The following is a 27,428-nucleotide window of genomic DNA, read 5'->3' as shown; positions in this document are numbered from 1 at the left end:
TAATCATCATTACATAAACAACTGATAATGTAGAAAACAGCAGACAATTGTACACAATTGATTAAATGAATGTACAGAATTATTCACAATTTTATCATAGAAAAAATAAATGTTCTTATGATGAGCACAAGTGACTAAATTATGTGGAGGCTGAACAAGTAGTTTTGAGAATTTTATTTCCGATTTGACAAATGCTTAAAAACAACTGAGAAAAACTGTATTATAGTTTATTATTATTTCTGACTGACTGACTGACTTATAGTTGGGGCATAGAGTTAAAGAGAGAGGCACAGAAAAAGACAGAAAGAGAGAGAGTTGGGATAAAGATGAAGTTATAGAGGTGGGAGGAGAGAGAGAGAGAGAGAGGGGGGGGAGAGAGAGAGAGAGAGAGAGAGAGAGAGAGAGAGAGAGAGAGAGAGAGAGAGAAAGAAAGAAAGTTGGGAAAGAGATGAAGTTATAGAGGTGGGAGGAGAGAGAGAGAGAGAGAGAGAGAGAGAGAGAGAGAGAGAGAGAGAGAGAGAGAAAGAAAGTTGGGAAAGAAATGAAGTTATAGAGGTGGGACAGAGAGAGAGAGAGAGAGAGAGAGAGAGAGAGAGCAGTTTCTGTGCGCCACTGAACACTCAATATCATTGTATCTGCACATGTCTTAGGACGGAGTGGATAACCATGTGGATGCTGAAGTGATCCTCAGCTTTGGTTCACCAGATTCTTACGGAATGACCTTAAAGCTGTGGTTTTGAGATTTCTTCTCGGGGGGATTAGAGAGAGCCACTCGCGGATCATCCCGTTCCTGCGCGCAAATCGGTCTTTTTTTTTTTTTTTACTTTTTTTTTTACCTTTTTTGAAACCTTCTTTTGTCATATTGAATCGGATGTACCTCTGTTGAAAAGAGATCTTTTACTCCTGTAAATGATGGCGCGCTCTTTTCTTCTGACTTTCTTTGCGCTGCTGCTGCACCAATGCGTGTGTGTAGCGGGATCTCACACAGCACCCACACACACTCAGCACACGGGCGCAGTCAGCAGACACAGGTGAGGACACCTTCAACCCTAGACCCCCAAACCCTGAACCCTGAACCCTGTAAAAAATATAGAGGGAATTCTGGTAAAAAAAAAAAAAAGGGACCCAAAATGATTTGTTTCATGCATGAGTTCATTCTTGAGAATGTACTACGTATGTGACGTCATATTTGTGGGCGTGACTTACTTCATTCCAATACTAGGATCAGAAAAATCAATGAGAAGTATAAATGATCATCTAGGTCTAGTTTATGAACTTTATTTGTTGCTTATGTGGCCATGAGATCTTTTTTCTTCAGTCCCACTACTTGGGGATGTATTCTGCCTACCATCCTAATGCATTACACTAAAACGTATTTTAGAATCAAATTGTGAAATGAAGAACGACAGGGAGGAACATTAGGAACGATACGAAAGAGGGAAGTGAGTGAGAAAGAGAACTTGAATGAGGAGAGGATGAGTGCCAACGTGGAAAAGTATGGCCAGAAGAAAGACAGGGGAGTAGGTCATTCAAGGTTAATACAAGTTTATATACGCCTGTATTGCATTAAAAAAAACTTTTATATTGATGTATATTGCAAAATAAAATTTGTATGAAGGGTTTTGTTTATCCTTTGAAGGATTGTAGGGTAAATGTTAGTTAATGTGAATCTCACACAAGCCCAATTCCAAAAAGTTGTGTAAAATGTAAATATAAACAGATTTGCAAATCTCATAAATCCATATTTTATTCAGAATAGAACATTGAAAACATATTAAACGTTCAAATTGTGGAACTGTAACATTTTAAGGAAAAAATTAGGGAATTTCGAATTTAATGGCTGCAACACGTCTCAAAAAAGTTGGGACGGGGCAACAAAAGTCTGGAAAAAACAAGTGTTATTAAATTAAACCGTTTCGAATTCAATTCACTAAATTTACAAAACATTTGAAGACATGATGCTAATGTAAACATGGCCCTGTCCCAACTTTTTTTGAGACCTGTTGCAGGCATCAAATTCAATATCATATTATATATCTTAAGATTGTATATATTCTTAGTTTAAACATTTGCGCTCTCTCTCTCTCTCTCTCTCTTTCTCTCTCTCTCTCTCTCTCTCTCTCTCTATATATATATATATATATATATATATATATATATATATATATATGTATATATATATATATATATATATATATATATATATATATATATATATATATATATATATATATATATATGTTATGGTAAATGAAATATGTAAAATTTCTGACTCAATGAGTCATGGCAGCAGCTGAAGAGGGATGCGGCTAAAGCTATGGAAAAGGCATATGAGGAGCTGTATGAGATGTTGGACACTAAGGAAGGAGTTAAGGATTTATACTGATTGTCCAGGCAGAGGGACCGACCTGGGAAAGATGTGCTGCAAGTTAGAGCAATAAAGAATGATGATGGAGATGTGAGGGAAGCTGATGAATGTGGGGAAATTTATGAGTGAGAAAGTTGGATGGTGTGGAGATGGTGAAGCAGGAAGTAGATAGGATTAGTAAGAAGAAAGTAAAAGCAGTGATTAAGATAATGAAGAGTGGAAAGTCGGTTGGACGAGATGACATACCGGTAGAAGCGTGGAAGTCAGGTGTGTCAGAGAGTTATGTGAGGGTGGTGCAGGACATGTATGAGGAGAGTGTGACAGCAGTGAAGTGTGCAGTAGGAACAACAGACTGGTTCAAGGTGGAGGTTGGACTGCATCAAGGATCGGCTCTGAGCTCTTTTCTGTTTGCAGTGGTGATGAACAGGTTGACGGACGAGGTCAGACAGGAGTCTCTGTGGACTATGATGTTTGCGGATGATATTGTGATTTGTAGTGAGAGTAAGGAGCAGGTTGAGAAGAGTCTGGAGATGTGGAGGTACGTGCTGGAGAAAAGGAGAATGAAAGTGAGTAGGAGTTTAGGGAAAGTTTATAGGACTGTGGTGAGACCTGCAATGTTGTATGCTTTAGAGACAGTGGCATTAAAAAAAAGACAGGAGGTGGAGCTGGAGGTGGCAGAGCTGAGGATATTAAGATTTTCATTGAGAGTGATGGCGATGGACAGGATTAGAAACAAGTTAATTAGAGGGACAGCGCATGTAGGACGTTTTGGGGACAAAGTGAGAGAGGCCCGATTGAGATGGTTTGGACATGTGCAAAGGAGGAGAACTATTTTAATAAAATAGTTTAAAAACACACCAGAGTGAGTGACTCAAAAATACTCTAATTAAATGAAAATGATTCATTTGTGCTGATCAGTTTTGCAGAATTAGCTCAGGACTGTTGTTCTATGCCCTTCTACTGTTTAAATAAGTAATAAAAACCTTTTTTTGAAATTGTCTGTGAAATAAAATTTCATTCCAAAGTATAGTAATGACAGCAACTTCGGCAAATCTTATTTTCTTAAAATCTGGCGTTTTATTTTGTATATAAAATATATGAGCTACAATGAGCAAAAAAAGGAACATAGATTTTGTTTTTGTACAATCAACATGTTTTCCCTTAGACATTTATATCGTTTATCATGATGGTTGGAAAAAATGATTACAATTCTTCATGTTATTGTCAAGAATTTAACAAACAACATTTGGCAGACACCCTTATTCAGAGTAACTTACACTTATCTCATTTTTTTTAACAATTGAGCAGTTAAGAGTTAAAGTCCTGGCTCAGGGACCCAGCAGTGTCAGCTTGGTGGTGCTGGTATTTGAGTTCAAGACCTTCTGATCAGAAGTCCAATGTCTTAACCACTGTGCTTCCACTTCCCAGTATAAAGACAGAGACTCTATACAGACTCTATACTCTAATTTCTTTTAAAACTATTCTTTATTAACTTTAACTAGTGTGTGAATACTGAAGAATATCTGCACGTTTTGAATTGTTCTGAAAATACCCATCTAATACCAACAACCATGCCATGGTTAAAGGCACAGAGATCACTCTTTTTTCCATTCTGATTTTTGATGCAAACATTAAATTAAACTCCAACCCACATCTGTATCAGTTAATGCATTGTGCTGCTGCCGATTGGCTGGTTGGATAACTGCATGGATGCACAGGTGCACCATTAAAAATCTTAATTCATATGTAATGGTTATGGTAGTGTACTCCGAATTGGAAGGTTCACAAGTTAAAATCCCAGCCCCACCAAGATGCCACTGCTGGGCCCTTGAGCAAGGCCCTTACCCATTACCTGCTCAGTTGTAACTTTCTGTATAAGGGAACCTAACAAAAGTCATAAATGTAAATGTATGTAGCAAGACGTCTGTCTATTTGGTTTGTGACTTGAAAATCCATATCAAGTCCCTAATGTCTGCTCAGAATTCACTAAATGGGTTTAAATAGTCTGGTTAGTGAACAGACTGGTTACTGAATAGTGTTTTTAGCTGTACACTCTGCCCAGCCAAATAAGCTTGACATCTGTAGCAAAAACATAAAAAGTTATCAGAGTTTCCATCAACTTGACAGAGCTGCTTGTAAAACCTGCCCTTTTTTGGCTTTGGTCGCCTCAAAGAGCACAGTGTACAGAGGAATTACTGTCTGAGTCCTTAGCTGCAACCATGGGCTGATCTTTTTATAGAAAGAATGCCACTTCAGACTGTTTGTTGGATAACACTTTTATTTTAACAGATTTGTGAAATATGACATGGCTAACAGTAGAGTTAGCTCCTAACACCGTTGTCTCTCCATCTCTCTTTTGGTATTTTAAGTGCTTAGGACTGGGTTTGGCCTTCCAATGGATGTAAAGTGCCTGTCTAAAACAAGAACTTATGTAAGATAGAGGACAGGAGAGAAGATGTTATCTGTGACTGCCTCACCCCCACAGTCAAAAATGGAGGTGGAAGCTTAATAATTTGGGGTTGTTTTAGAGCTGGGAAGGTTGGAGAATGATTCCAGGTAAAAAGAAAACATGGCTACCATTCATACCATCATACTTCAACACTGTGCAATTACTTCTGTACTCCATCTTATTGGATGACTTCTCCATACAAGATAACGACCCAAACCGTACACACAGAAAAATTAAGGTACAGGAATGTACCTTAAAGACCTACAAAAATGCTTTGTTGCTCCAGCAGTACAGCAATGTACCTCTGAATATTGTTACATTTTTGCACCTTCTTGTTTGTATCTCTAAAAGACCATTGATGCACCCCTAGTGATATACTGTATATTACATATATTATTATTATGATATATTATTATGTTATATGCTATTTTAATATAATATATTAAATTTTTAGGACAAATCAGTTCAGCAGAATGAGTAAAATGCAATGGAAAATTTTCAGGATGTAATTTTAAAGCATACCAGTACACAAAGGTACATCTTTATCACTATGGGTGCATAAATGTTCTTTTAGAGGTACAAACAAAAAAGTACAAAAATGTACCACTGTTCGGAGGTACATTGTTGTACCCTGCCCTGTGTACGTCCAAGCTCTATATGCATTTATATAAACACATAGTAAACATTTGCCTGAAGTGTTATCTATCATGGAATGACCTTCCCAGTCACCTACATCTCATGCCTAAATCCTATTGAGCTGCTTTTGGATGAACCAGATCACAAGGTCAAAAAGAAATCTTTAACTAGTAAAGAACAAGCGAGTTTTAAAAGGAAGTATTTCAGCTGAATGTTTGGAGAAACAAACGGTCACGTAACCAGGAGTGTGTAAAGCTGTTATTCACATGCATGTGTCTCTTTGAAGCCATAAAAGACCTTCTATAGGTACTGTATAGCATGTTTATATTTTGTAAATTTGAATGGTTTTAATTCAACTTCTTTGGCAGAATAACATCTGGTGAGAAGTAAGATTTTCAACTAGGTTGTGCCAGTCATAGTGTTTATTCAATCTTTAGTCTGTAGATGTAGACAGTATTTTGTACCAACTAGCTCTTTGCTACTTAATAGTCCAGTGATTTTCAAATTCTTTTAGGCATACATTACTACTACAGTCTCTAACCCTCTTTAAGACTTTTTAAAGATTTGTTTGATGTTTGCCAGGAGCAAGGTTTATCTGAAACTTCACAGGGAAATGGACTGACAGCACTTAAGATAAGAACACATGGTTTTAAACTTGAACAAATTCATTCCTGACTGTCGTGTAAAACATTGATTTGGTGGTAAAGCTCTGGCAAAGTAAAGCTGATAACAACAACTCAGAAGGGGTCTTTCTCAGAAGGGGTCGTTACTAATAATACAATACTGCGGGGGGTATGTGGCAAGAAGCTTTCCTTGTGAAACTTAAGGAGTGTTCGACATTTAGTTGCAATTGGCCATGGTCAGACTTCAGTTTAACTAGTTCCATGGTCAGAAGCTTTCCCTGTGGTAGCATGTGATTGCTTAACATGCAAAAACGGGAGCGTTTCTACAAACCAGATTCAGACAAAGCATAAAAAAAAAGATGGAATTACGTTTTGGAAGTTTGTCCTTGTGCAACGTTATCAATAATGACCTTCTGGCCCATTTGCCTTCAAGTAAACAATGCTTTCATTTTTCATACCCTGTCCCACATCCCCAAGTGAAATCAGTGGAACCCGTTAGTGGTGGGGACACCCCTCAAAGATATAGAGGCATATCACATCTGCCAACCACACAAAAAACCATGAATAAACTAGACTGCGGAGAACTGTCTCACCGCAGTGTCCCACTGTTCGGAAACAGTTTATAATTAGCTCCATAGCTAATGAATCATCTGTGCCAAAACTGGAAGATTTTACCAAAATATTTTTGGTAAATTTTGCATTTAACAAATGAACACATTACCACTATATTTAATCCTTTTCAGCAGACAGTCAAGACATCCAAAGCTACTTATAAATGTTCACTACATTTTTTATAGAGCACATTTAACAATAGACATTGTCTCAAAGCAGCTTTATACAGATAAATTAGTTATAAATATGTATAAACAAGTGCTTTAAAGTCTTTATGAATAAATATATTCTAAAATACCTAATAAGTGCTCATTTAAGATTTTTTTGGCAGAAGTAAGTTTTTTCGTTATCATTTAAAGGCTGTTAGGTATGCAGCTACTTGGGCATCATGGGGATGTTCATCCCACTAGCAAGCTCCCAGAGCAGAACTTCATTGTACCTTGGAAGATGGTGGGATCAGTCGATTAGTGATAGAGAATAACCTTGATTACTTAGTTAATACCCCTTGCTCCAGGATATGAAAAAAAAAACTTCTAAAGGAAGCTTGCCTTATAAGTAATGATTTTAGGATGCACTTATTTGACACTGATTTATTTCTAAGGAGTAAAAAAAATCTGACCCCAAACCAGTAAAACCCTACACAAAGCCTAAGCTGCTTTTTTACAGACTTAATTTCAAGAGTGATTTTAATAGTGAGGTTTTGTGCATCGATGGCCCTAAAGGGTAGAGGCACTGGTCTGATTTGTTCTTTCAAAGAACCTGTCAGTGTCTTGCCCAGTAGGGTGGGAGAGGCGAAATCAGACATGAGACCATCAAAGAGTTCTTAAGTGTGACCTGTATGCCTTTTGTTGACCTCCAGACCTTTGCTTTTTTCCAAACTACACAAATGAAAAAATAACATTTTTGACAGGCCTTTGAAGACTTTGTATACTTAATCAGCAAGCTCATTGTGGCAAATGAACAGATCACAGAGGTTCCAGCTTTTGAATAGTTGTTGATGTGGTTGAGTTAACCTATGTTTATTCAAATTTTTGCTTTGGTGCACAAGTCTGTCTGCCATCACTTTTTATTTAGCTTGTATTTAGTTCCTAAAATGTGTGTGTGTGTGTGTGTGTGTGTGTGTGTGTGTGTGTGTGTGTGTGTGTGTGTGTGCGTGCCATGCAATGGACTGCTGTACCCCCTGGGGTGATTTCACATGGGGTGCCACAGGCTTGATGAATTTAAAGACTAAGGAATCACTCAGGCAAGCCAATGACTGATGTTGAAAACTCTTACAAAGGGAATCACTCATATTTTATAACACATATAATCATTCAACTGTTACTCTTCATCTAGTGAAGATCTTTTTGGTCTTATTCTAAGAATAAAATACTAAGCAAGAGCAGATTGTGTAAGATTATTATGATTGTTTTAACATTTTCTATTAATTTCTTTTTCTTACTTAGTTAAAAGTCAGAGACATCATTTGATGCCTTGTATTTTTTTTTTAAAGAATTTTAGCTGTAATAACTAGTTTTTAGTTTGCCTATGAAAATGCTCAATAATCAGACTTGTTTTATGTCAACAACAACTAATTTATTTACAACCTAATACCAAATTAAAACACTCTGCTTTATTAAGTCACCACACTCTTTCCAAACATTATCCAGAATGCTTATAAATTTTTGGAACATTGTTCTTTATACAAACTACTTATAGATTTTTACTTGATGGCTCTGTAGTTTGATTTCAGTTTCTCATGGTGAATATATTTCAGTGGTCAGTATTGTAAAAAATACATTGAATAATGTTTAATGTTGCAATAAGTTGTTTGTTGTTGTGCATCCTTACTACTATGTTTTACACGACAGTCTACATTTCAACAAATAATTGGTGGCAATGCTTAAGAATGTGTGATCTGGATTTTATTAGTATTCTTGTTTTTAATTTAAATGCTTCGTGGTATGTTATATGATATAAAATATGAAAACAATTGTTAAATTAAGGTACATTTTATTGTTTAATTGCTCTGTTTTATTTTCACACAAATTTTAAAAAGCTAACTTTTTAAAAGAAATAAAAATAAGCTTATTTTAAGTTAATTAGTCTAAATCGAATGCTTGGAATAAATTTTTTATGCCTTTTTTTTAAGACATTTTGCTCTTTTATAAAGCTCAATTATGTTTTCTTATTTTAAGAAATCTTACCAAGTGTAGCCTTCTAGGCTTCTACAAGGAAAAGCTTGAGGCCTTGGCACAAGATCCTCGTAAGCTCCACAATATATTTTCTTCACTACTCAACCCCTTCTGCCACACCTGCTCCGTCCTCCCTGACTGCTAATGACTTTGCCTCCTTCTATTATAAAAAGATTAAGGAAATCTGCCAGACCTTCACTTTCGCCCTAACTCTGACTAAACAACACATCCAGGAATCCACTACTCCTTTGTTGTCAAGCTTTTCAATCTTAACAGAAGATGAGATACTGCACGTCATCCAATCTTGCAATCCCACCACCTGTCCTCTGGATCCATTCCCTTCAACTATGCTTCAGACCATTACACAAGATCTCCTGCCCTTTATCTCCACATTCATCAATGGGTCCTTAACATCTGGCAATGTGCCTACTACCTTCAAACAAGCAATGGTCATTCCTTTCTTAAAGAAACCTGCTCTAGACCCATCAGACATCAACAACTACAACTGCTTGACAGACATATCTTCATGGATGAGTGCTCATCAAATAAAACTCAACCCCAGCAAAACAGAACTGCTGTCATCCCAGGTGATTCATCTCCAGGTCAAGATCTCTGAATAACTCTTCATGACTCTCTGCTCTCCCCTTCAGCCACTGCTAGTAATCTTAGGTTAACTATGGACAATCAACTGTCCTTCTTCTCACATTTCGCTAATGTTGCTCGTTCCTGTCGATTTCTTCTCTACAACATCCGAAGGATTCAATCATTTCTGTCCACACAGGCTGCCCAGGTGCTTGTTCAGTCTCTTGTCATTTCAAGACTGAACTACTGCAACTCTCTGCTGGCAGGTCTTTCTCTGAACCCTTTAATCCACTGCAAATCATCCAAAACGCAGCTGCACTACTTGTGTTTAATTAATTTAAGTTCTCCCACACCACCCCACTGCTGTGCTCTCTTCACTGGCTTCCAGTAGCTGCATGTATCAGATTCAAAACACTGATGCTTGCCTAAAAGGCCAAAAATGGACCCTCAGAGACCTCATCACACCTCGCACTGCACCACGCTGTCTGAGATCCTCCAGCACTGCTCGACTGGTACCACCTTCTCTCAGAATGAGAGGTAAGTATACTTCAAGGCTCTTCTCTGTTCTGGCACCGAGGTGGTGGAATGAACTTCCCCTAGATGTCCGTACAACAGAGTCTTCAGGTGACGGTTGAAGACCTACCTCTTCCTGAAACACTTAAATAAGCACTTTCCAAGTTTGCTTTGTAGAATTTAAGAGTATATTTATATTAAGTTTGTAATCTAGCGTACCAGTGGAGATTTATTAATAGATAGAGACTCAAAGGACTTTTGTACGTCGCTCTGGACAAAGGCATCTGCTAAATGCAGCAAATGTAAATGTGTAATTATCTTACTGCACTGGCAGATCATTTGACTTGTTTTTAGTCTGTATCTTTTCAAAAATGCATTTATTTATTAGACTTATTTTTTGAGTGTTATAAAAAATAAATGTTTAATGGAGGGTAAATGGGTAGGTAGGTGGTAGATCAGTGGTTAATGTACAGTATTTGGATCAGATGGTCATGAGTTCAAATTCCAGCACAACTAGCAGCCACTTCTGGGTCCTTGATCAAGGCCTTTAACCCTCAACTGCTCAGTTTTAAGTGGCTCTGGTTAAAAGCATCTGCCAAATGCAATAAATGTAAATAGTGATCTAAAAAAGCAGACTAAATAAGTTAAGTTTACCAGGATGGGCGCATTTCTGAACCTGAACACACAATTGTGCTGATTAAGGTATAAAGTTGTTGGCAAGTCTCAAACTATGACAGAGCATAAATGTTTTTGCTTTGTGATTGCCAGAGAGATTTCCTGCTTGGAATAAGAGTGTTTAGTCATTGTTGAAGGGAAAGGGAGGGGGTTGGTGATCAATAATAGAAAACATATTAATAGATTCTGTAGGTCATGCCAAGAACAGATTTGGTGGGCAGAGGCTCAAGTGGAAAAAAGGGAATAGCACCATTACTATTTTTTTGCACCCAAAAGCAGTCATACACACACCCACACACACACACACACACACACACACACACACACACACACACACACACACACACACACACACACACACACACAAGGCACATGTACAGTGAGACACAGATGTTTCGACTTTACTGTTGAAGGCATTGCCAAATCTTTTTCCAGTGCACAGCCCCCAAGGTGTGACATGTTGTGTGGCCTGAGTTGTGGGTTATTTGTGTTAGTGTGTGAAGCCTTTCCTGTTACCATGAACCAGTCTGGTCATTCTTCTCTGTAAATTCTCTTTGGTATTTGTCCCTTCTGTTGTATTTTGCACGAATCACATTTATAGTACACCAATTTCTTAAAATTGGGAAACCATTCTGATGCTAAATGGGAACATAACCCAAAGCTCTTGAGATGTAAGCATGTGATTTTATACATTTGTGATGTTTCAGCATGTTTGATGATGACCGAGCAAAATTTATATATTATGTGGTGACTAACCCTGTGCCTTTTATAAAGAAATCAGCTAGTAAGATTTTTTGTGTACTAAATATTTTGCATTATTTAACAACAATAAACATACTCTTTTGTGTGTGTTTGTGTGTGTGTGTGTGTGTGTGTGTGTGTGTGTGTGTGTGTGTGTGTGTGTGTATACATGAAAGAGAGATTATAGTAAACATTACAGCCTTACCTCATTCTTAATCTGTATATGTTAATATGTAACATTCTTAATGTGTAACATTGTGAATATGTAATAGTTATGCATCACTCAAGCAGATCCTACATGGCCTTTGGCACACCTTGTTGTCTTAATAAATATAATAATTGTTATATATGTTGACTAGAGGCACTTGTCATTGTCCTGAGAGAATAAAGGCTCAAGCCTTTCCCCCAGGGGTGATCAATGCTTATGCCTGCTGGGTGTCTTAAAAACACTTTGAGCTTTTTTGTCAGGCATCTCTAATCAGAGGCGAAAGGAAACTGGATGTTGATTACCCTGAACTTATAGATGGGTGTGTGTGTATTTGTGTGTATATACATACATATATATATATATATATATATATATATATATATATATATATATATATATATATATATATATATATATATATATATATATATATATTCAACAGTAACTTTTTTATTTTGCCATGTCTATTGACAGGAACTGGTGTGCTTATGTGGTAATGAAAACCGTTAGCTGTGTTATGGAGGATGGAGTGGAGACCTTTGTAAAGCCTGAATACCAGCATTGTGGTTGGGGCCAGTGCACTCGTGTTGTGGTGTAAGTATATTGCTCTGTTTGTCAGAAATATAGATCCAGTCTACACGGGCATTAATAGTGTCTGTCAAAAGTTGGGAAACACCTATTTTTTATGGATTTTGAGAGACAAATGTATGTTCTTTTTGTTTCTATGCAACAAACTAGTTCATTTAATAGTATGCAGATTTACTTTGACCAAACAAATATATAAGTGTGCAGATGTTACACTTCATTTTCATTGAAAAATCCTCCCTTAGCATGAATAACAGCTTTTCACACTCTTGGCATTTTGGTTTCTTCAAACTTTTAGCCAAAATACTTTGCTGTGCCTCTTGTAAAACTCGCCAAAGCTGTTCTTCTCTTGTTCAAGATTTATTTCTGACCTTGTGATCCAGTTCATCCCAGAGCAGTTCAATAGATTTAGGTGCAGCGACTGGACAGGCCATTCCATTGTAGATAACAGAGCTTGGACATATGCTTTCGCCCATTGTATGGTCAAGTTGTTTTAAATAAGCTGCAGTTCAGATGAAACTGAAGTATGGAATGATAGCCATATTGGTTCAGTATTCCTTTCACCAGTTAACTTACATCTTTATAATACATAGCTATGTTCTCCAAATGTAAACTGGTTCTAATGAAGTGAAAGTTTCACCCAAAACCTACTGTTATCGCCCAAGGTGACAGTTTGCTAAAATAACTACTAGCAAATTACAAAGTTTGTTGCATAGAAACAACAGGAACATGCATTTGTCTCTAACAATAAAAGACTAGGTGTTTTTAATGTACAGCACAGTACAGTATTTCTCTCTATTGGTCACATAGCACATAAAAACATAGCACATAGCACATAGTCACATTGCCTTGAAAAAAGGTAACATTTTCACTGAAGTCAGCTCTCAATTAATTTTTTTCTATTCATTCTAAATTAGGGACGCTCAAATGTTCAGGCTCAAATTTGACTCATTTCCTGTGCCATAGCACTTGCTTTTTCTTTTCACGACTCGTAAAACTATTGTGAATATTCTAAAGGCAGAGTAGATCCCTCTATCCACCTCTATGTGTTTAAATATGATGTGAAATAAAAAATACATTAAATATTAGAATAATATTCTAATGACAGGGGTCCGAAAACCAGTCAGTATCTGGTGTGGCCACCATTTGCCTCAAGCAACACATCTCCTTTGTATAGAGTTGATCAGGTTGTTGATTGTGGCCTGTGGAATGTTGGTCCAATCCTCTTCAATTGCTGTGTGAAGTTGCTGGATATTGGCAGTAACTGGAACACGCTGTCGTATACGCCGATGAGGACGACGAACATGCAGATGAGCTTCCCTGAGACGGCTTTTGACAGTTTATGCAAACCCATTGTTGTTGTGTTCACAATCACCTGCTTGTGTATATGATCACCATATATGCTATATGTTTGTAAGTGTAAGTATGTAGTATTGGGCCATATGTGGTTCTACCCCATTCACTTGAACTAGATCTGTTCCAGCGTGACAATGCCCTGTGCACAAAGAGATATGCTTTACTTTGGTTGGAGTAGAAGATCTTCTGCTATAGAGTTCAGACCTAAACCCTAATGAACACCTTTGGGATGAAATGGAATGCTGACTACACCCCAGACCTCACCTACATCAGTACCTAGCTTTACTAACGCCCTGGTAGCTGAATAAGCACAAATCGCCACAAGCATATTTTTAAATCTAGTAGAAATCTTCCCAGAAGCATGAAGCTCATATATCACCGAATAGAGACTAAATGTGGAATGGGATGTTACAAAAAACCACAACATACCATTCTTATAGATAGGTGTCCACAAATGTTTGTCCAGATAGTATATTGTACTTTCAACCTGGTTATGATTCACCAGTGCAAAATGCGAATACTTGGAATGTTTTCCCTGGTCTTAAGATTTTGTTCAGGAGTGTATATACTGTATACGTGGAAAACCTACTTACAGTGCTACTTACAGAGTTGTCCTGTAGCCACTCCTTATCTTGGCTGTGTTCAGAGTCATTGTCGAAACCCCAGTCTGAGGTCCAGAGCGCTCTAGAGTAGGTTTTCCTAAGGGATGTCTCTATACATTGCTGCATTTATCTTTCCCTCAATCCTGACTAATCTCCTAGTTCCTGCCTCTGAAAAACATGGATGATGTTGGCCAGGTGATGAGTGGTGCCTGGTTTCTTCCAGACATGATGTTTGGCATTTCATTCCAAAAAGTTAAATCTTTGTTTTTCATGGTTTGAGAGTCCTTCAGGTGCCTTTTTAGCAAACTCCAGTTGGGCCTTTTACTGAGGAGTGGCTTCTGTCTGGCCACTCTATAATGCAGGCCTGATTGGTGGAGTGCTGCAGGGATGATTGTTCTGGAGTGACCATTGGGTTCTTGGTCACCTCCCTGACTAGGGCCCTTCTCCCCCAATCGTTCAGTAACCCTGGTTCTAAACTTCTTCCATTTACAGATGATAGAGGTACTGTGCTCTTTGCGACCTTCAATGCTGCAGAAATTTTTCTGTGCTCTTCCCCAGATCTGTGCCTCGATACAATCCTGTCTCGGAGGTCTACAGAGAATTGCATGTATTTTATGGCTTGTTATGGCTATGTTAACTGTGGGACCATATAAAACACTCCAATCAAGTGGACCTCAATCAAGTTATAGAAACATGTTAAGGATGATCAGTGGAAACAGGATGCACCAAAGCTCAATTTTGAAGTGTCATGGCAAATGCTGTGAATACTTATGTACATGTCATTTTTAGTTTTTTTATTTGTTATAACTTTGCAAAGATTGCAAAAAAACTTCTTTTACATTGTCATTATGGGGTATTGTTTGTAGAATTTTGAGGAAAATAATGAATTTAATCCATTTAAGGATAACGCTTAACAACAAAATGTTGAAAAAGTGAAGCTCTCTGAATACATTCCAGATGCACTGTATGCAAAATATGTACAATATTGCAAAATATGTTGACAACTGTGGTCTTTCAAAGCATTTGTAATTATTTTAGAATATGTTTTTATAATCTATCATTTCTTACTTAATAGATATCGGACATACAGAAGGCCGAAGTACAAAATTTCTTACAAAATGGTGACACAGATGGAATGGAAGTGTTGCAATGGCTACTCAGGGGAAGACTGCAGCAACGGGCCCAATGATGACGCACAGGTCACCAATGGTGCACCTTCAACATCTGGACCTAGTCCTGGGAATGAACAGAAGGGTGGAGAAGGTACAAAAATGACTTTGATAAACATGTTACCATAGCTTTGGAGAAACTCAGTTTTTTATAGTGTACTGTTATAATATATACTGACCAAATTTATAAACGCAACACTTTTGTTTTTGCCCCAATTTTTCATGAGTGGAACTCAACGATCTAAGACTTTCTCTATGCGCACAAAAGGCCTATTTCTCTTAAATATTGTTCACAAATCTGTCTAAATCTGTGTTAGCAAGCACTTTGCCGAGAAAATCCATCCGCCTCACAAGTGTGGCATATCAAGATGCTGATTAGACAGCATGATTATTGCACAGGTGTGCCTTAGGCTGGCCACAATAAAAGGCAACTCTAAAATGTACAGTTTTATCACACAGCACAATGGCACAGATGTTGCAAGTTTTGAGGGAGCATGCAATTTGCATGCTGACTGCAGGAATGTCCACCAGAGCTGTTGCCCATGAATTTAATGTTCATTTTGCCAGGCATTCTTTCCTCCTTCTCTTCAGGCCCCAGACCAGGACTTAACCGACTGTGTTCAGTGGGAGCACTCTACATATATGTCCCCAGAACTGTCTGAGAGCAGAGTGGATTGCGGATGCTATTTCCTTCTCTTATAAACCCCTCTGGTCTTCCTGCTCCTTCTGGGTCAGAGCTCACTTGATTCGGAGTATGGCAGCCTCTAAGGTTTGTCCTCTGGAGTTTCCCTCCAAGACATCTGCAACGCTGTGGGCTGGTCCACCCCGCTGACCTTGTCAGGTTTATTACCTTGACCTCAGTGCCACTCCTGGCCCCTCTGTCCTTCGACTTAGTTGTGCTTATCCACACTAGGCAGAGATTGGTCAGTCCGGCATGATTGAACTCTCATTGCCAAAGCGTTGTTGACGCAGCTCGAGTTTCTGAAGGGAACGTCTCCAGGTTACGCATGTAACCATGGTCCCCTGATGGAATGAGACACTGCGTCTCCATGGCACAATGCCTGCATCCCTGCAGCGCTTCCTTCGCTTTTCAGAAGTTAGTGCAGGTTTCACTTAGTGTGATTTTTGTAGCTTCCTGGTCATGATGTCACCCCGCCGGTGACGGCGCGCTTTCCATTAGACTGATTGCACACGTGATTCTGAATGTGTACAACGCGGAAGTGGTCCCAAAGCATTGGTGACGAGCATCTCGTTCCCCGTCAGGGAACCATGGTTAAAAAAATATATAAATAAATTAATTTTACTTGTCAATTGACCTCATTTCAAAAGCAAGTGAATGAAACCGTTACCACACTAAACTGCATATGTAGCTTAATATGAACAAACATTTGCAGAGACTATTTTATTTACAGTAAACAGAATAATTTCTGCATTCTCTCTTTGCCATGATGAACAATTTTCTCCACCATATGGAATAATCAGGGGGTTAATAGTACAGGTAGTCGTCGACTTACGACCACAATTGGGACCGACAAATCGGTCGTAACACGATTTGGTCGTAAGTAGAGTAGGCTATATGTACAGTACTGTGAAATGATGCCGGAAGCTGGTACGAACTGTTGTATGCCGTGGCTACACTCGTAACACGATTGGGTCAAAAGTAGAGTAGGCTATATGTACAGAACTGTGTAAAAAAACGTACGCCGCGGCTAGCGATTGTGGTCGTAAAGTCGAATGGTCGTAAGTTGCATGGGTTGTAAGTTGACGACTACCTGTAGTACATATTCAACAGAGGTTGATATCTATGGTTTATGCTTTCTTTATCTTTTAGCTCTAATTATATCTTCTAGCACTTGATGACATTTGATATATCAGAGCTGGCATATGTGTGTTAACAGTTTCAAGAATATCAGATGATAGAGGATGAGTAGGAATATGCCCCACAGACATGCTTTTCTATCATATCCATTCTGCTTGAGAATAGAACCATGCCACAGAAGTTGTGAGACAATTGAAATAAAAGCATTCCTATAATTGTTGTGTTTTTTCCTTTCTCAGAAAGAGGAGAGAGTGATAAAATCAGACAACTTGAGAAGAAGATTGAAAGCTTGAATAAAGAACTTCGTGACATGCAGTCCACCTTACAGGGAGTGAAGCAAAAAGTCCACGAGGAGTCTCGTTGGTCACAAGGAGTCCACATTAGTGGTCAGAACCCTGCTGATGCAGCCCAACCTGAAATGAGAGAAACCATTAATAGCATTCAGACTAAGCTGGACCTGCTTGACAACATGACACAAGTACATGACAGGACCCTAATAAGTATTAACAACCATCTGGTCAGTGGCAATGGTGTAGGCAACGAGCTAGACAGAGGAGGTCAGTATAGTACGCTGAAAGATGAGATCCTCCGTGAGCTCGAGCTTCGCATCACACTGTCCTGCTCTGCCTGCCAGAGTGGTGTCGAGAGCATTCGGCAGCAACAGCAGGAGGACAGGGAGAGAATCCGTGCCCTAGAGAAGCATGTAAGTGTCATGGAGCAGCACCACAGGCAGACAGTGGAGGTTTTGCAGAGAGATCTGACTCACTCAAAGAGCTGCTGTGATTCCATCGTGGACATCGAGAGGCGGATCGGAGCACTTGAGAAGAAAGTCAGTTCCGGCGTGGAATTGTATGATGATCTATATGAGCGCATTGAAAAAGAGTTGAAAGGGATCGCAAGGAATCCAGGACAAGGAAATATATCAGAAGAAAAGCTAAACAGCCACCTAAGACACTTGGAGCGTCGGCTCAACGGAACAGTGAGGAAAGCTGTGCAAAAATGCTCTCACACCGAGACCACTACGAAGCATTTTGTCGAAAGAGAACTCAGCAAGATACGGGAGTCTGTCCACGATCAAAAACAATTTCAAAATCAAACAATTTCTAAGATCGAACTCAGCATGAGAGAAATAAAGAATTCCGTTACTGACCACACAGATCGCGTGAACGAGTTGGAAAACAAGACGTCGGTTTTGGACAGCAGGTTGACGTCAGCGGTCGCGTTGTGTGCAGATATGTGTTCGGCACAAAACCAAGCAAATAAGACCGTGGAGTTTGTGAAAGCATTGGAATGGAGAGTCATTGCCAACACGGAAGACATCCATAGGTTTGACACTAAGATGAAAGATCTTTCCGTGTCTGGTGACTCCATGATGAACCGCATTTCAGACCTAAGCCACAATGTTGAGGAGATCACAGCTCTCATGGGTGACAATGGTGAGAATTTGAATAGGCTTGTCACAGAAGTTGAGATCTTAAGTATTAACTGTTCTGCTTTCGGTGACATTGAAAAAGAAATTGGCAACTTGAGAAACACAACCATCAGCACCTTTGAGCTCTATCAAAATGAACTCACTAACTTGCACAGAAAGGTGATCTCTGATGAAAGTGTATGCTCACAGGTCTGCTCCAATTTGCAGGAGGAAGTGGGCAAACTTAAAGAGGAAGTGGAGAAGTGCAAGGACCTATACCAGATTAGTATGACTGAACACAAGGAACACATCCATGGTCAGATTAATATAACTAGCACATTTAAAAAGGATCTTCAGTCCATTCAAGGTGAGCTTTCAGGAATCAAACTGATCTTGAGCTCTGTTAATGACACCCTGCAGGGATTAGGGCACACCGTTCACAGCCATGGCAACATAATAGCTGACCTGGGTATTTCCAAGAACAAAATTGTTTTGCAAATTAGCAAGATCCAAGAAGGTCTGGATGAGCACATTGACGGCAGCCAGGAACAGTTCAAGAACATTAGTCATGATATTCAGAAATTTACTAGCAGTCTTTTGGTGGAAATAGGAGAGTGTAAACAGGGCGGTCAGGACCTTGAGGAAAGGCTTTTGACAATGGAGAATGTTTGTGGCAGACTGGAGTCACGTTCTGAGAATCTGGAACAGATCTTGACAACAATAAGTGGACAGGTTTCCGGACTTTGGACATTTGTTAATGGACTCAATGCGACCCTCATTACTCAGAGGGAAGCCATGCACAACATTGAGAGTGTTCACTTAGAGGATATCCATCGCAAGATGAACAGTCTCAACGCCACACTACTGGACTTCCTGAATGATTTCCAGACCTTTACTGAGCAGAATTTTACTGGTATGTAGCCAAATACAATGTTAATAAACAAGATGTTCTGTTTTAAAAAAAACTCTAATAACTGGAAATCTAATAATAGCTGTATAAATGGGGCCAGTATGCAAGAATATTTTGCTCAATTACTGTAAATCCATTTTTTAATTAGCTGTACTTTATACGTAATACCTTTTTTTGTATTCCACTACTTTTCAACTTGAACAGTGTTAAATGAGAAGCTGTGACCCCACAGTTCTGGTATCTTAATAAATGTATGATACACAGGAGAATGGATCACTGAACTGCATCCATTATACACATACAGTTCTCAAGCATTATGTCTTGAACTTTTGATTAATTATTCCATACAAAGCAAGAATTTTTGTACGTTCACTCAAATACAAAAATGGCTTACTTCACATTTCACAAAAAAAATGCACACTTTGTGTTACGCAATGAAGACTAGTACATCTAAGAAAAACTTTTTTAGAAAAACAATTTATTATGAATTATGAATTGATGAATGAAAAATATATAGGAATCTTAAGAACTATTTTCTTTCTATGTTTGCATTACCAAAATGAATTCTGCTATCTTTGAACCAATATATCCATGAACCTGATTTAAAACAGTATAATTTCGTTTAGCTAATGAAGTATTATCGTTATGTGACAAGATTTTTTACTTTACGATACAATGGTCTAGACATAAACACAACCAGGACCAGGATTAAAAAGTTACTGAAAAAGAACAACTAAGCAAGTCACTTGAGATTGAGCATAACATCCAACCATATTGACATAACAGTATTCCAAATGAATGAATCAGACCCTAGACAAACAAAAATCCTGTACATTCTCAAATCAAGCTAATTCTGACAATATTGGATTGCATTTTTTTCCCACTTTTTTTTATTATAGGACCTCCAGGACCACAAGGAGAGAAAGGTCATCAAGGTTTACCAGGTCTAATAGGTCCACCGGGCAGAGAAGGTCCTCCAGGTATACCAGGGAACGAAGGACCAATTGGTCTACCAGGTACAAAAAGGAGAACTCTCTCTGCCTGTTTTATTTGCTACAGATTTTATTTACTATTTAAATCATCAAATGTCTTTGTTTTGCTTTGCAGGTCCAAGAGGTGAAGAAGGTTAGTTTTTTTTTTTTTAACCCATTATCCTGCTCAGACAACTCACAGAGGTGAAGTTCTTACAGAAAACCTAGAAAGGACAAAGAAAATGCTTTTTATATGACACAAGTAAAGCTTTGTTCATACATAGTGACGAAGCGACAAGAGATCAATCATTTTTAAATGTGACCACTGGTTGGAAATGCAGACGTGTGTAGTGACATGAAAAAGTTGATGCAAATTACGGAGAGTAACTTGGTGCATCGACTACCAGTGGAGATAAACATTTAAATCACATTGATCTGTCTCCTGGTTTGAAAATTGCAAAACAATTGAAAAAAAGTAGGGATGTTTCCTGGTGACTTCATAGTACAGAGTGACAATGTGTAACCTTAACTTACTAACATAGTAAAAGCAGGAATCAGTGCTCAGTTCAAAAAGCCTTATCTCTGATGGTATGGGAGTGCAATAGTGCCTGTGGAATGGACATCAATGCTGAATGATATATACAGGTTTTAGAGCAACAAATGCTAACATCCAGAAAACAAAACAATGCTAACTGTATACTGCATCTATGACAATAGCATGACTTATAGGAGAAGACGCTGGGAGCTGAACTGACCAGCCTGCAGTCTTGACCTTCCAACTTTTGAAACCTTTGCCGCATCTTGTAACGAAAAAACTCAACAAAGGACACCTAGAACTGTTGAGCAGCTAGAATCCTGTATCAGGCACATGTGGGACAACATCCCTGTCCCATAACTTCTCCTCACTTTCCAGATGTATAGGGACAAATGCTTCACAGCGGTTAACGTGGCCCTGTCCCACATTTTTAAGACCTTTTGCAGCCATCAAATTCAAAATGACCCTATTTTATCCTTAAAATTGTATATATTCTCAGTATATTCTTCATTCTGTTTTATTGTGAATATAACACAGATTTATGACATTGCAAATCATTGCATTTTGTTTTTATTTACATTTTACACAGTGTCCCAATGTTTTTGGAATTGGGGTTGTACTAGGGATGCTGGCATGACACGATACATTTATAATGTGTGCACGTAATTTTGACTCGACAGGTCCTCCAGGAGATGATGCAAAAGTACCACGGCTGTCTTTTTCAGCAGCTCTTACACAACCACAGGTCGGTGCAGGCACCATTGTCTTTAACAAGGTCTTTGTCAATGAAGGGATGTCTTACAGTCCACAAACAGGTATGTGGGCATCACTGGCAGTTCTCTAGCATATATTACCTTCTGTTTTTCAATAGACATTTTTTATGATAACTGTAACTGAATAAAATATAAAATAATGTCTTCCTTAAAGATAGATGTGCTCATTTCTTACAGGTATATTCACAGCCCCGGTGAGTGGCCGTTATTTCTTTAGTGCAGTCCTAACTGGGCAGAAAAACGCAAAGATAGAGGCGGTGTTGTCGAAGTCGAACTACGGTATCGCGCGTGGAGACTCGACCGGGTACCAGCCCGAGGGTTTGGAGAAGCCTATGTCTGAAACACGAAGAACTCCAGGATCTCTGGTCATTTTCAACATCATACTTCCTCTAAAGGTGGGAGACACTGTGTGCATCGACCTGGTCACAGGGACTCTCGCTGATTCCGTCGAACCTCTTACCATGTTCAGCGGGATGCTGCTGTATGAGAATATAGATGCTGTGTTATAAGAGTGAGAAAGGATTGGTTGAAATATTGGATTTTGGATTCTAATATTTATTTTTCAACAATTTTGTACTGTCTTAGTGACTTTTAGTGAAATTTTTAACTACAAAGCTCTTTTTTTTTTACTACAAAGATTTTTTCTTTAAAACCATCCAAAATATGTTGTTAGATCTAAGTTTTTTTTTATGTTTGTGTCTTAAAATTATTTAGCAAAGAATCGAGCAAGAGAAAGAGAGATCAAGTCAGTCAAGTGTGTTTGTAGAAGTGACCAAATTTGCTTGTATGTGCTTAAGGTTCCATTCATTTTTTCCCCCTCAAATGGCCATAATAACGCAGCCCTTATTTTGCCATAAAAACTCCATATTTGGGAGGGAAAGAGTTCACTCTTGTGTTAATGTAATTCACTGGGCAATAACAAGCCAGCAAGGACAGCAAAAAATAGTATCGCATGCTCTAAAAGAAACAGTTCAAATTTGAAATAACAGAAGCTATGAGAAAGCCTGCTTTTGTAAACCATAAAAATGTCAGTATGCTGCTGTTGGTTTTGTCATGTTTTTTTTTTTTTACTGTTTCCTCAACCTTGAACTTACAATGCAGGCAAGATAAATAGCTCACGTACTGTACAGCAGGCTAAAGCTTTGAAGTTCAATGTTTTTTTTTATAAGTGCATTAGAGGAGCATAAGGAACATCTTTATGGTCTGAGACCTGTGAGAAAATTATGAGAACATACACTCATTCCTTTTAGCTAATTATCCTGAGAAAGAGAGAGAGAGAGAGAGAGAGAGAGAGAGAGAGAGAGAGAGAAATGAGAAAAAGGAGCCAGACCCTTTAATTCACTCACTCATTCACTCGCTTTTTCATGAAGCATAATTTTTCAGAAAGATTGCTGGTTCCTGGGCTTGGAACTTGTAATAAATGTGACATTTGTTTTATATTTTAAAAGCTCAATGTTTCTATACGGTATTGCTGTGTATCAAATACAGTCTAAGAAACTAATTTGTTACCAGATTTCAGTTGAATATTTTATATATATATATATATATATATATATATATATATATATATATATATATATATATATAAACTATTGTTTAGCTTTGCTTTTGTTGTGAATTTGAAGTTTTTAACATTTTGAAAAAAGGACACTTTTATAGGCATTTGTGTTATTTGTGCGTGTTTTTAAATAAAAACAAAGATTTACATACCCGTCTCTCTCTCTCTCTCTCTCTCTCTCTCTCTCTCTCTCTCTCTCTCTCTCTCTCTCTCTCTTTATATATTTTACATATAGTTTCATGAACATGCGAATAATGCAGCGCACATTTCTGTTTCACACTTTTTATTAAAAATATAAATAAATATTAAAGAGGCAAATGTAAAACATTTAACACAGCACACATTTCTTCATAACGTCCTTTTTTTTTTACTTAACTATAAATAAAATCAACTCTATAGAAACCTTTTTTTTTTTTATTACTAAACATTTGTTTTCATGATGCACTAAGTCTCAAATCAAGCACCGAAATCTGACATGATGCACATATACGGCAATTAAAACCGTCCGTGTGGAAACACAGCAAAAGTTCTGTGTGGTGTCTTGATGATTTACGTAATTTAAAACAATCCTTTAAAACATTTTTATTATTTTTACAAGCTGCCTTGTTATATGAAAATGTAAATAGGCTTGTGTAAGCAAACTGTTTATTGCAAAGAAAGAGAAGTAACAAGAACCTGGTATTTTCATAGTTTTTTTCTCATGTGTCATGTTTTCTCATGTTTCTTTGGAAAACATCTATGAAACATGTCCAGAATTTATGCTCTATGTTGAGTTTGGTTTCACAAATAATAAATATACATTTCTATAAAGTATCCATATTTGTTCATGCCAATGTTAATTAGAGTATTAAAAACTTAAAAAGTATTAATTTAAGGTACATTTATATATATATGGTTTTTAGGAACCCCAGGGGTCAATGAAACGGTTCCATTGACACCATAATCAAAACTATTCTACTTTTTTTGTTGTGTTTGAACAGGCATTTCAATTGAACGGTTTCAATAATCTATATCTCAATATTCAGAAACAAGGAATTAAAGTCAACTTGGTCTCATTGTGTTTTGTCTATGGAAAATGTGCTCTTAAGCAATTTTTCTTGTAAGAGAGGCAACAAAAAATTATAAAGAACCCCCGATCTAGACAGTACAAACATCATGGGTTTAGAGCTGAGGACCTCTTGTGTCCAAAGCTGGACTTTGCAGCAAGAGGTAAAGGTTTTAACAATCTTTTAGTCAGTTCATGATCTGAAAACATCCTCCCCTTATATCACGTTAGTGATCAGCACATTGTGTGTGAATGTGGAGAAGGATGTTTTAGAAACTTCCGTCGCAACTCACATACTCTGTTCCTACTGCATTGCATATGTATTAGCTTGCTAATAACCTTGGTTGTTTTTTCTGAATTAGAAATGCAATCAATTGAATTTCATGCTATTTGTGTAGCATTTTTAACAATGGACATGCAGCTTTACAGAAGTAAATAGATTACAAATATAACTTTTACTTTTATAAATCAGTCCGTATAGGTTTATCCCTAATGACTGAGCCAGTGGTGACAGTGGCAAGGAAAAAAATACCAGAGATGGTATAAAAAAGAAACCTTAAGAGGAACCAGACTCTAAAGGGATCACATCCTCATCTGGGTGACACATAATGTCCAATCGTTGTAGTTTATCATTGTTGAGGTTATCAGATGTTTACTGCTGGACACTTGGATGCAAAAACTGTTCATGGCAACTGTAGCTCTAAGCCACTGTAGCAAACCTTTTATATGAATGTACAGTCCAAATGCATTTTCATGGTACTTGAGTTTAACATAGTAACTTCAAGGGAAACTGACAAGGACAAAATAGACTATTGGAGGCTCAAAATGAACTGGACTTTCTTGGGAGTTTGCTTGTAGATAGACAGCAATGAGATATCAGTGTACTTCTGTTTATTCTGTTGTAATTCTGTAAGATTCTCACAACCTCAGGGATGATATATCATCTTACATGGTAATATCAGCTTTAGTCCAGTAAAGAGCTTGTGGAAATGTGCTGGAATTCAACCTGAGAGAGGCAGTTGAAGACATGGATATTCTTATAGCATGATCTTACACTACATCTGATTCGACTAGTATGCAAAAAAAGAAGCATCTTTGATTTAGAGAAGACTATGTATCATAACATTGGCTAGTTTGTTATACATTCATAAAAATGTTGGGTTATCTGTACATTTTCTTGCTCATTTTCTGTTTATAAGAGAAAACAACATTTTTAATCAGTGAAAAAATGGAGTGTAGTAAAATGTTTATCATACAGTCAATAAGACCCAAAAAGTGTTACTTCATAATAGTAAACCTCTGACATGTCCAAAAGTAATCATACTCCAACCACACAAATATCAGGGTAACACAATATAACAAGGTAAAATTGAAGGCTACTTCCATATTCTCCAGAGAAACATTTGGTCTAATAGATGAATGTAATGTATTTACATGAATCAGGAAAAATTTCCTAATTCGAATTTAAATAATTTATACATTGTCTCGAAGCAGCTTTTCAGAGATAAAGTGGTAAGAAATACTAAAAATGTTTGTTCCACATAAGTGTAAGTTACTATGGTATTTTTGACTATTATGTATTTTACACTTATCACATCAGTATTAACATATCATATTAGTGTATATATAAGCACAACAATTAACTGAATGTGCATGCCTGTTTTGTAATACTGGTAGATAGTTCATTTTAAATTACCGTAATTACCGGACTATAAAGCGCACCCATATACAAGCTGAATTTGACAAAGATTTTTATTTTGAATATAAATAAGCCGCGCACCTGTCTATAAGCAGCAGGTGTCTACATTGAAACTAATGGACTTTACACAGGCTTTAACGAAAGACAGTGTCTGTTACACGGTGTAACGGGTGAAATATGTTGCGCTTCCTTTAGGAGCATAGCGGTATTTTTGGAATAGCCTGGCGCCGCATTTTTCCGCTATTACTGCATGTGTGGAGACCGAGGAATATGTCCTTATTATTTTCTGATGCTCATTTCTAAGTTTCTTTGACTAACCCGTAACGCTGTTGCCAAGAATAATAAAAAAGCACGAGTTTTGGAAACCTGTCTGTGCTTATATGATTTCTGTTGAAACTGGAGTTAGCGAGCTCTTCCTTCACCCAGACTCAACGCTTTACAACGGCTTGTATTTAAACAGTAGCCTACCAGGAAAGTCATTGTTCACTGTCGTCCTCCTTCCTTTCACAACTATTTCTCTCGGGAGTTTATCTTTTGGCATCGTCGTGCGTTTAAGAAAATATTTTTCTCCCGATGCCGTGCAGCTCAGAACACAGATGAGGTGCATTTTTTTGGTTCCGTTCGGAAATGTCATTGGTCTAATGTTATGGGGTTCAGTTTTTTGGCTTGAAGTTTGTAAAACCGGGAAAAACCCAGGAAAAATTCATAAATAAGCCGCTTCGTTGTTTAAGCCGCTGGGTTCAAAACGTGGGAAAAAATAAATTATAGTCCGAAAAATACGGTATATTGCTTCTTATCTTATCTTATCTTCTTGTCTCAACACACTTATGGGGCTTTCCCTAACAATATCGAGGTGTCGCAGTTCGTGTGTGCAGAGTTTTCCATTGGTCCAGGTCAAGATCTAAGGAGGATATTTGAACTGGTTGAGTTTATTTCAAAAGAAAAATGTAACCAAGACAGCCCACCACTATAAGGTAACAAAAGTGGAAAGAAACCCAGGTGGTCAGTTTGATTAAAAGATAAGAGTTCCTAATGATAAATGAGTTTGGCATAATATAACATCAGTTATTTTGTGGAATTACTTAGCTTTATTACTTTGTAATAAAATCTTTGCTTTTGCATCACAACCCTGGATAATGCACTTTTTATCTGGGACTTTACTTTGGGGCTTTTTTTAAGGGCTTTTTTTTCTGGAATCTTAAACACTTAGCTAAGTTTTGTGGGGTTCACAATGAAAAAAAAAAACACACTTCGGGGCATTGTTAAGATGTTTAGATGTTACTTACCCTTGAAAAGATTATAGGTGTTTTGTACCTCGGGACATTGTTCTCTTGTTTTGTACCTTGGAACATTGTTCAGATGTTATGTACTTTAGTACAATGTTCAGATGTTTTGTACCTTGGTACAATATTGA

The 27,428-nt window shown here is 37.7% G+C and overlaps 1 protein-coding gene across 2 annotated transcripts; it reads left to right on the top strand.

Annotated features, from left to right (window-relative positions):
• The first annotated feature begins 576 nt into the window (after nucleotides 1–576).
• emilin1a (elastin microfibril interfacer 1a) lies at nucleotides 577–23,245 on the top strand. Of its 2 annotated transcripts, XM_083561781.1 has the most exons (8): nucleotides 577–1,031; nucleotides 12,056–12,175; nucleotides 15,200–15,387; nucleotides 17,352–19,436; nucleotides 20,333–20,449; nucleotides 20,541–20,558; nucleotides 21,620–21,754; nucleotides 21,890–23,245. In XM_083561781.1, exons 1-8 carry the CDS (start codon nucleotides 910–912, stop codon nucleotides 22,219–22,221), a joined length of 3,117 nt encoding a protein of 1,038 aa, XP_083417907.1. In that variant the 5' UTR covers nucleotides 577–909; the 3' UTR covers nucleotides 22,222–23,245. The 2 variants fall into 2 exon arrangements, with proteins under 2 accessions (XP_083417907.1, XP_083417908.1); XM_083561782.1 differs by lacking the exon at nucleotides 12,056–12,175.
• The last annotated feature ends 4,183 nt before the right edge of the window (nucleotides 23,246–27,428 follow it).

Source organism: Silurus aristotelis (genome assembly GCF_946808225.1).
Source record: "Silurus aristotelis genome assembly, chromosome: 15".
NCBI lineage: Eukaryota > Metazoa > Chordata > Actinopteri > Siluriformes > Siluridae > Silurus > Silurus aristotelis.
Note: the sequence above shows the minus strand (reverse complement) of the source record. Positions and strands in the feature narration are given on the sequence as shown.

Excerpts from the sequence above, each read along its gene's own strand:
- emilin1a (XM_083561781.1), top strand. The coding sequence starts at position 910 with ATGATGGCGCGCTCTTTTCTTCTGACTTTCTTTGCGCTGCTGCTGCAC. Across the intron at positions 1,032-12,055 it reads GGCGCAGTCAGCAGACACAG|GAACTGGTGTGCTTATGTGG; the intron begins GTGAGGACACCT and ends GTCTATTGACAG. Across the intron at positions 12,176-15,199 it reads CAGTGCACTCGTGTTGTGGT|ATATCGGACATACAGAAGGC; the intron begins GTAAGTATATTG and ends CTTACTTAATAG.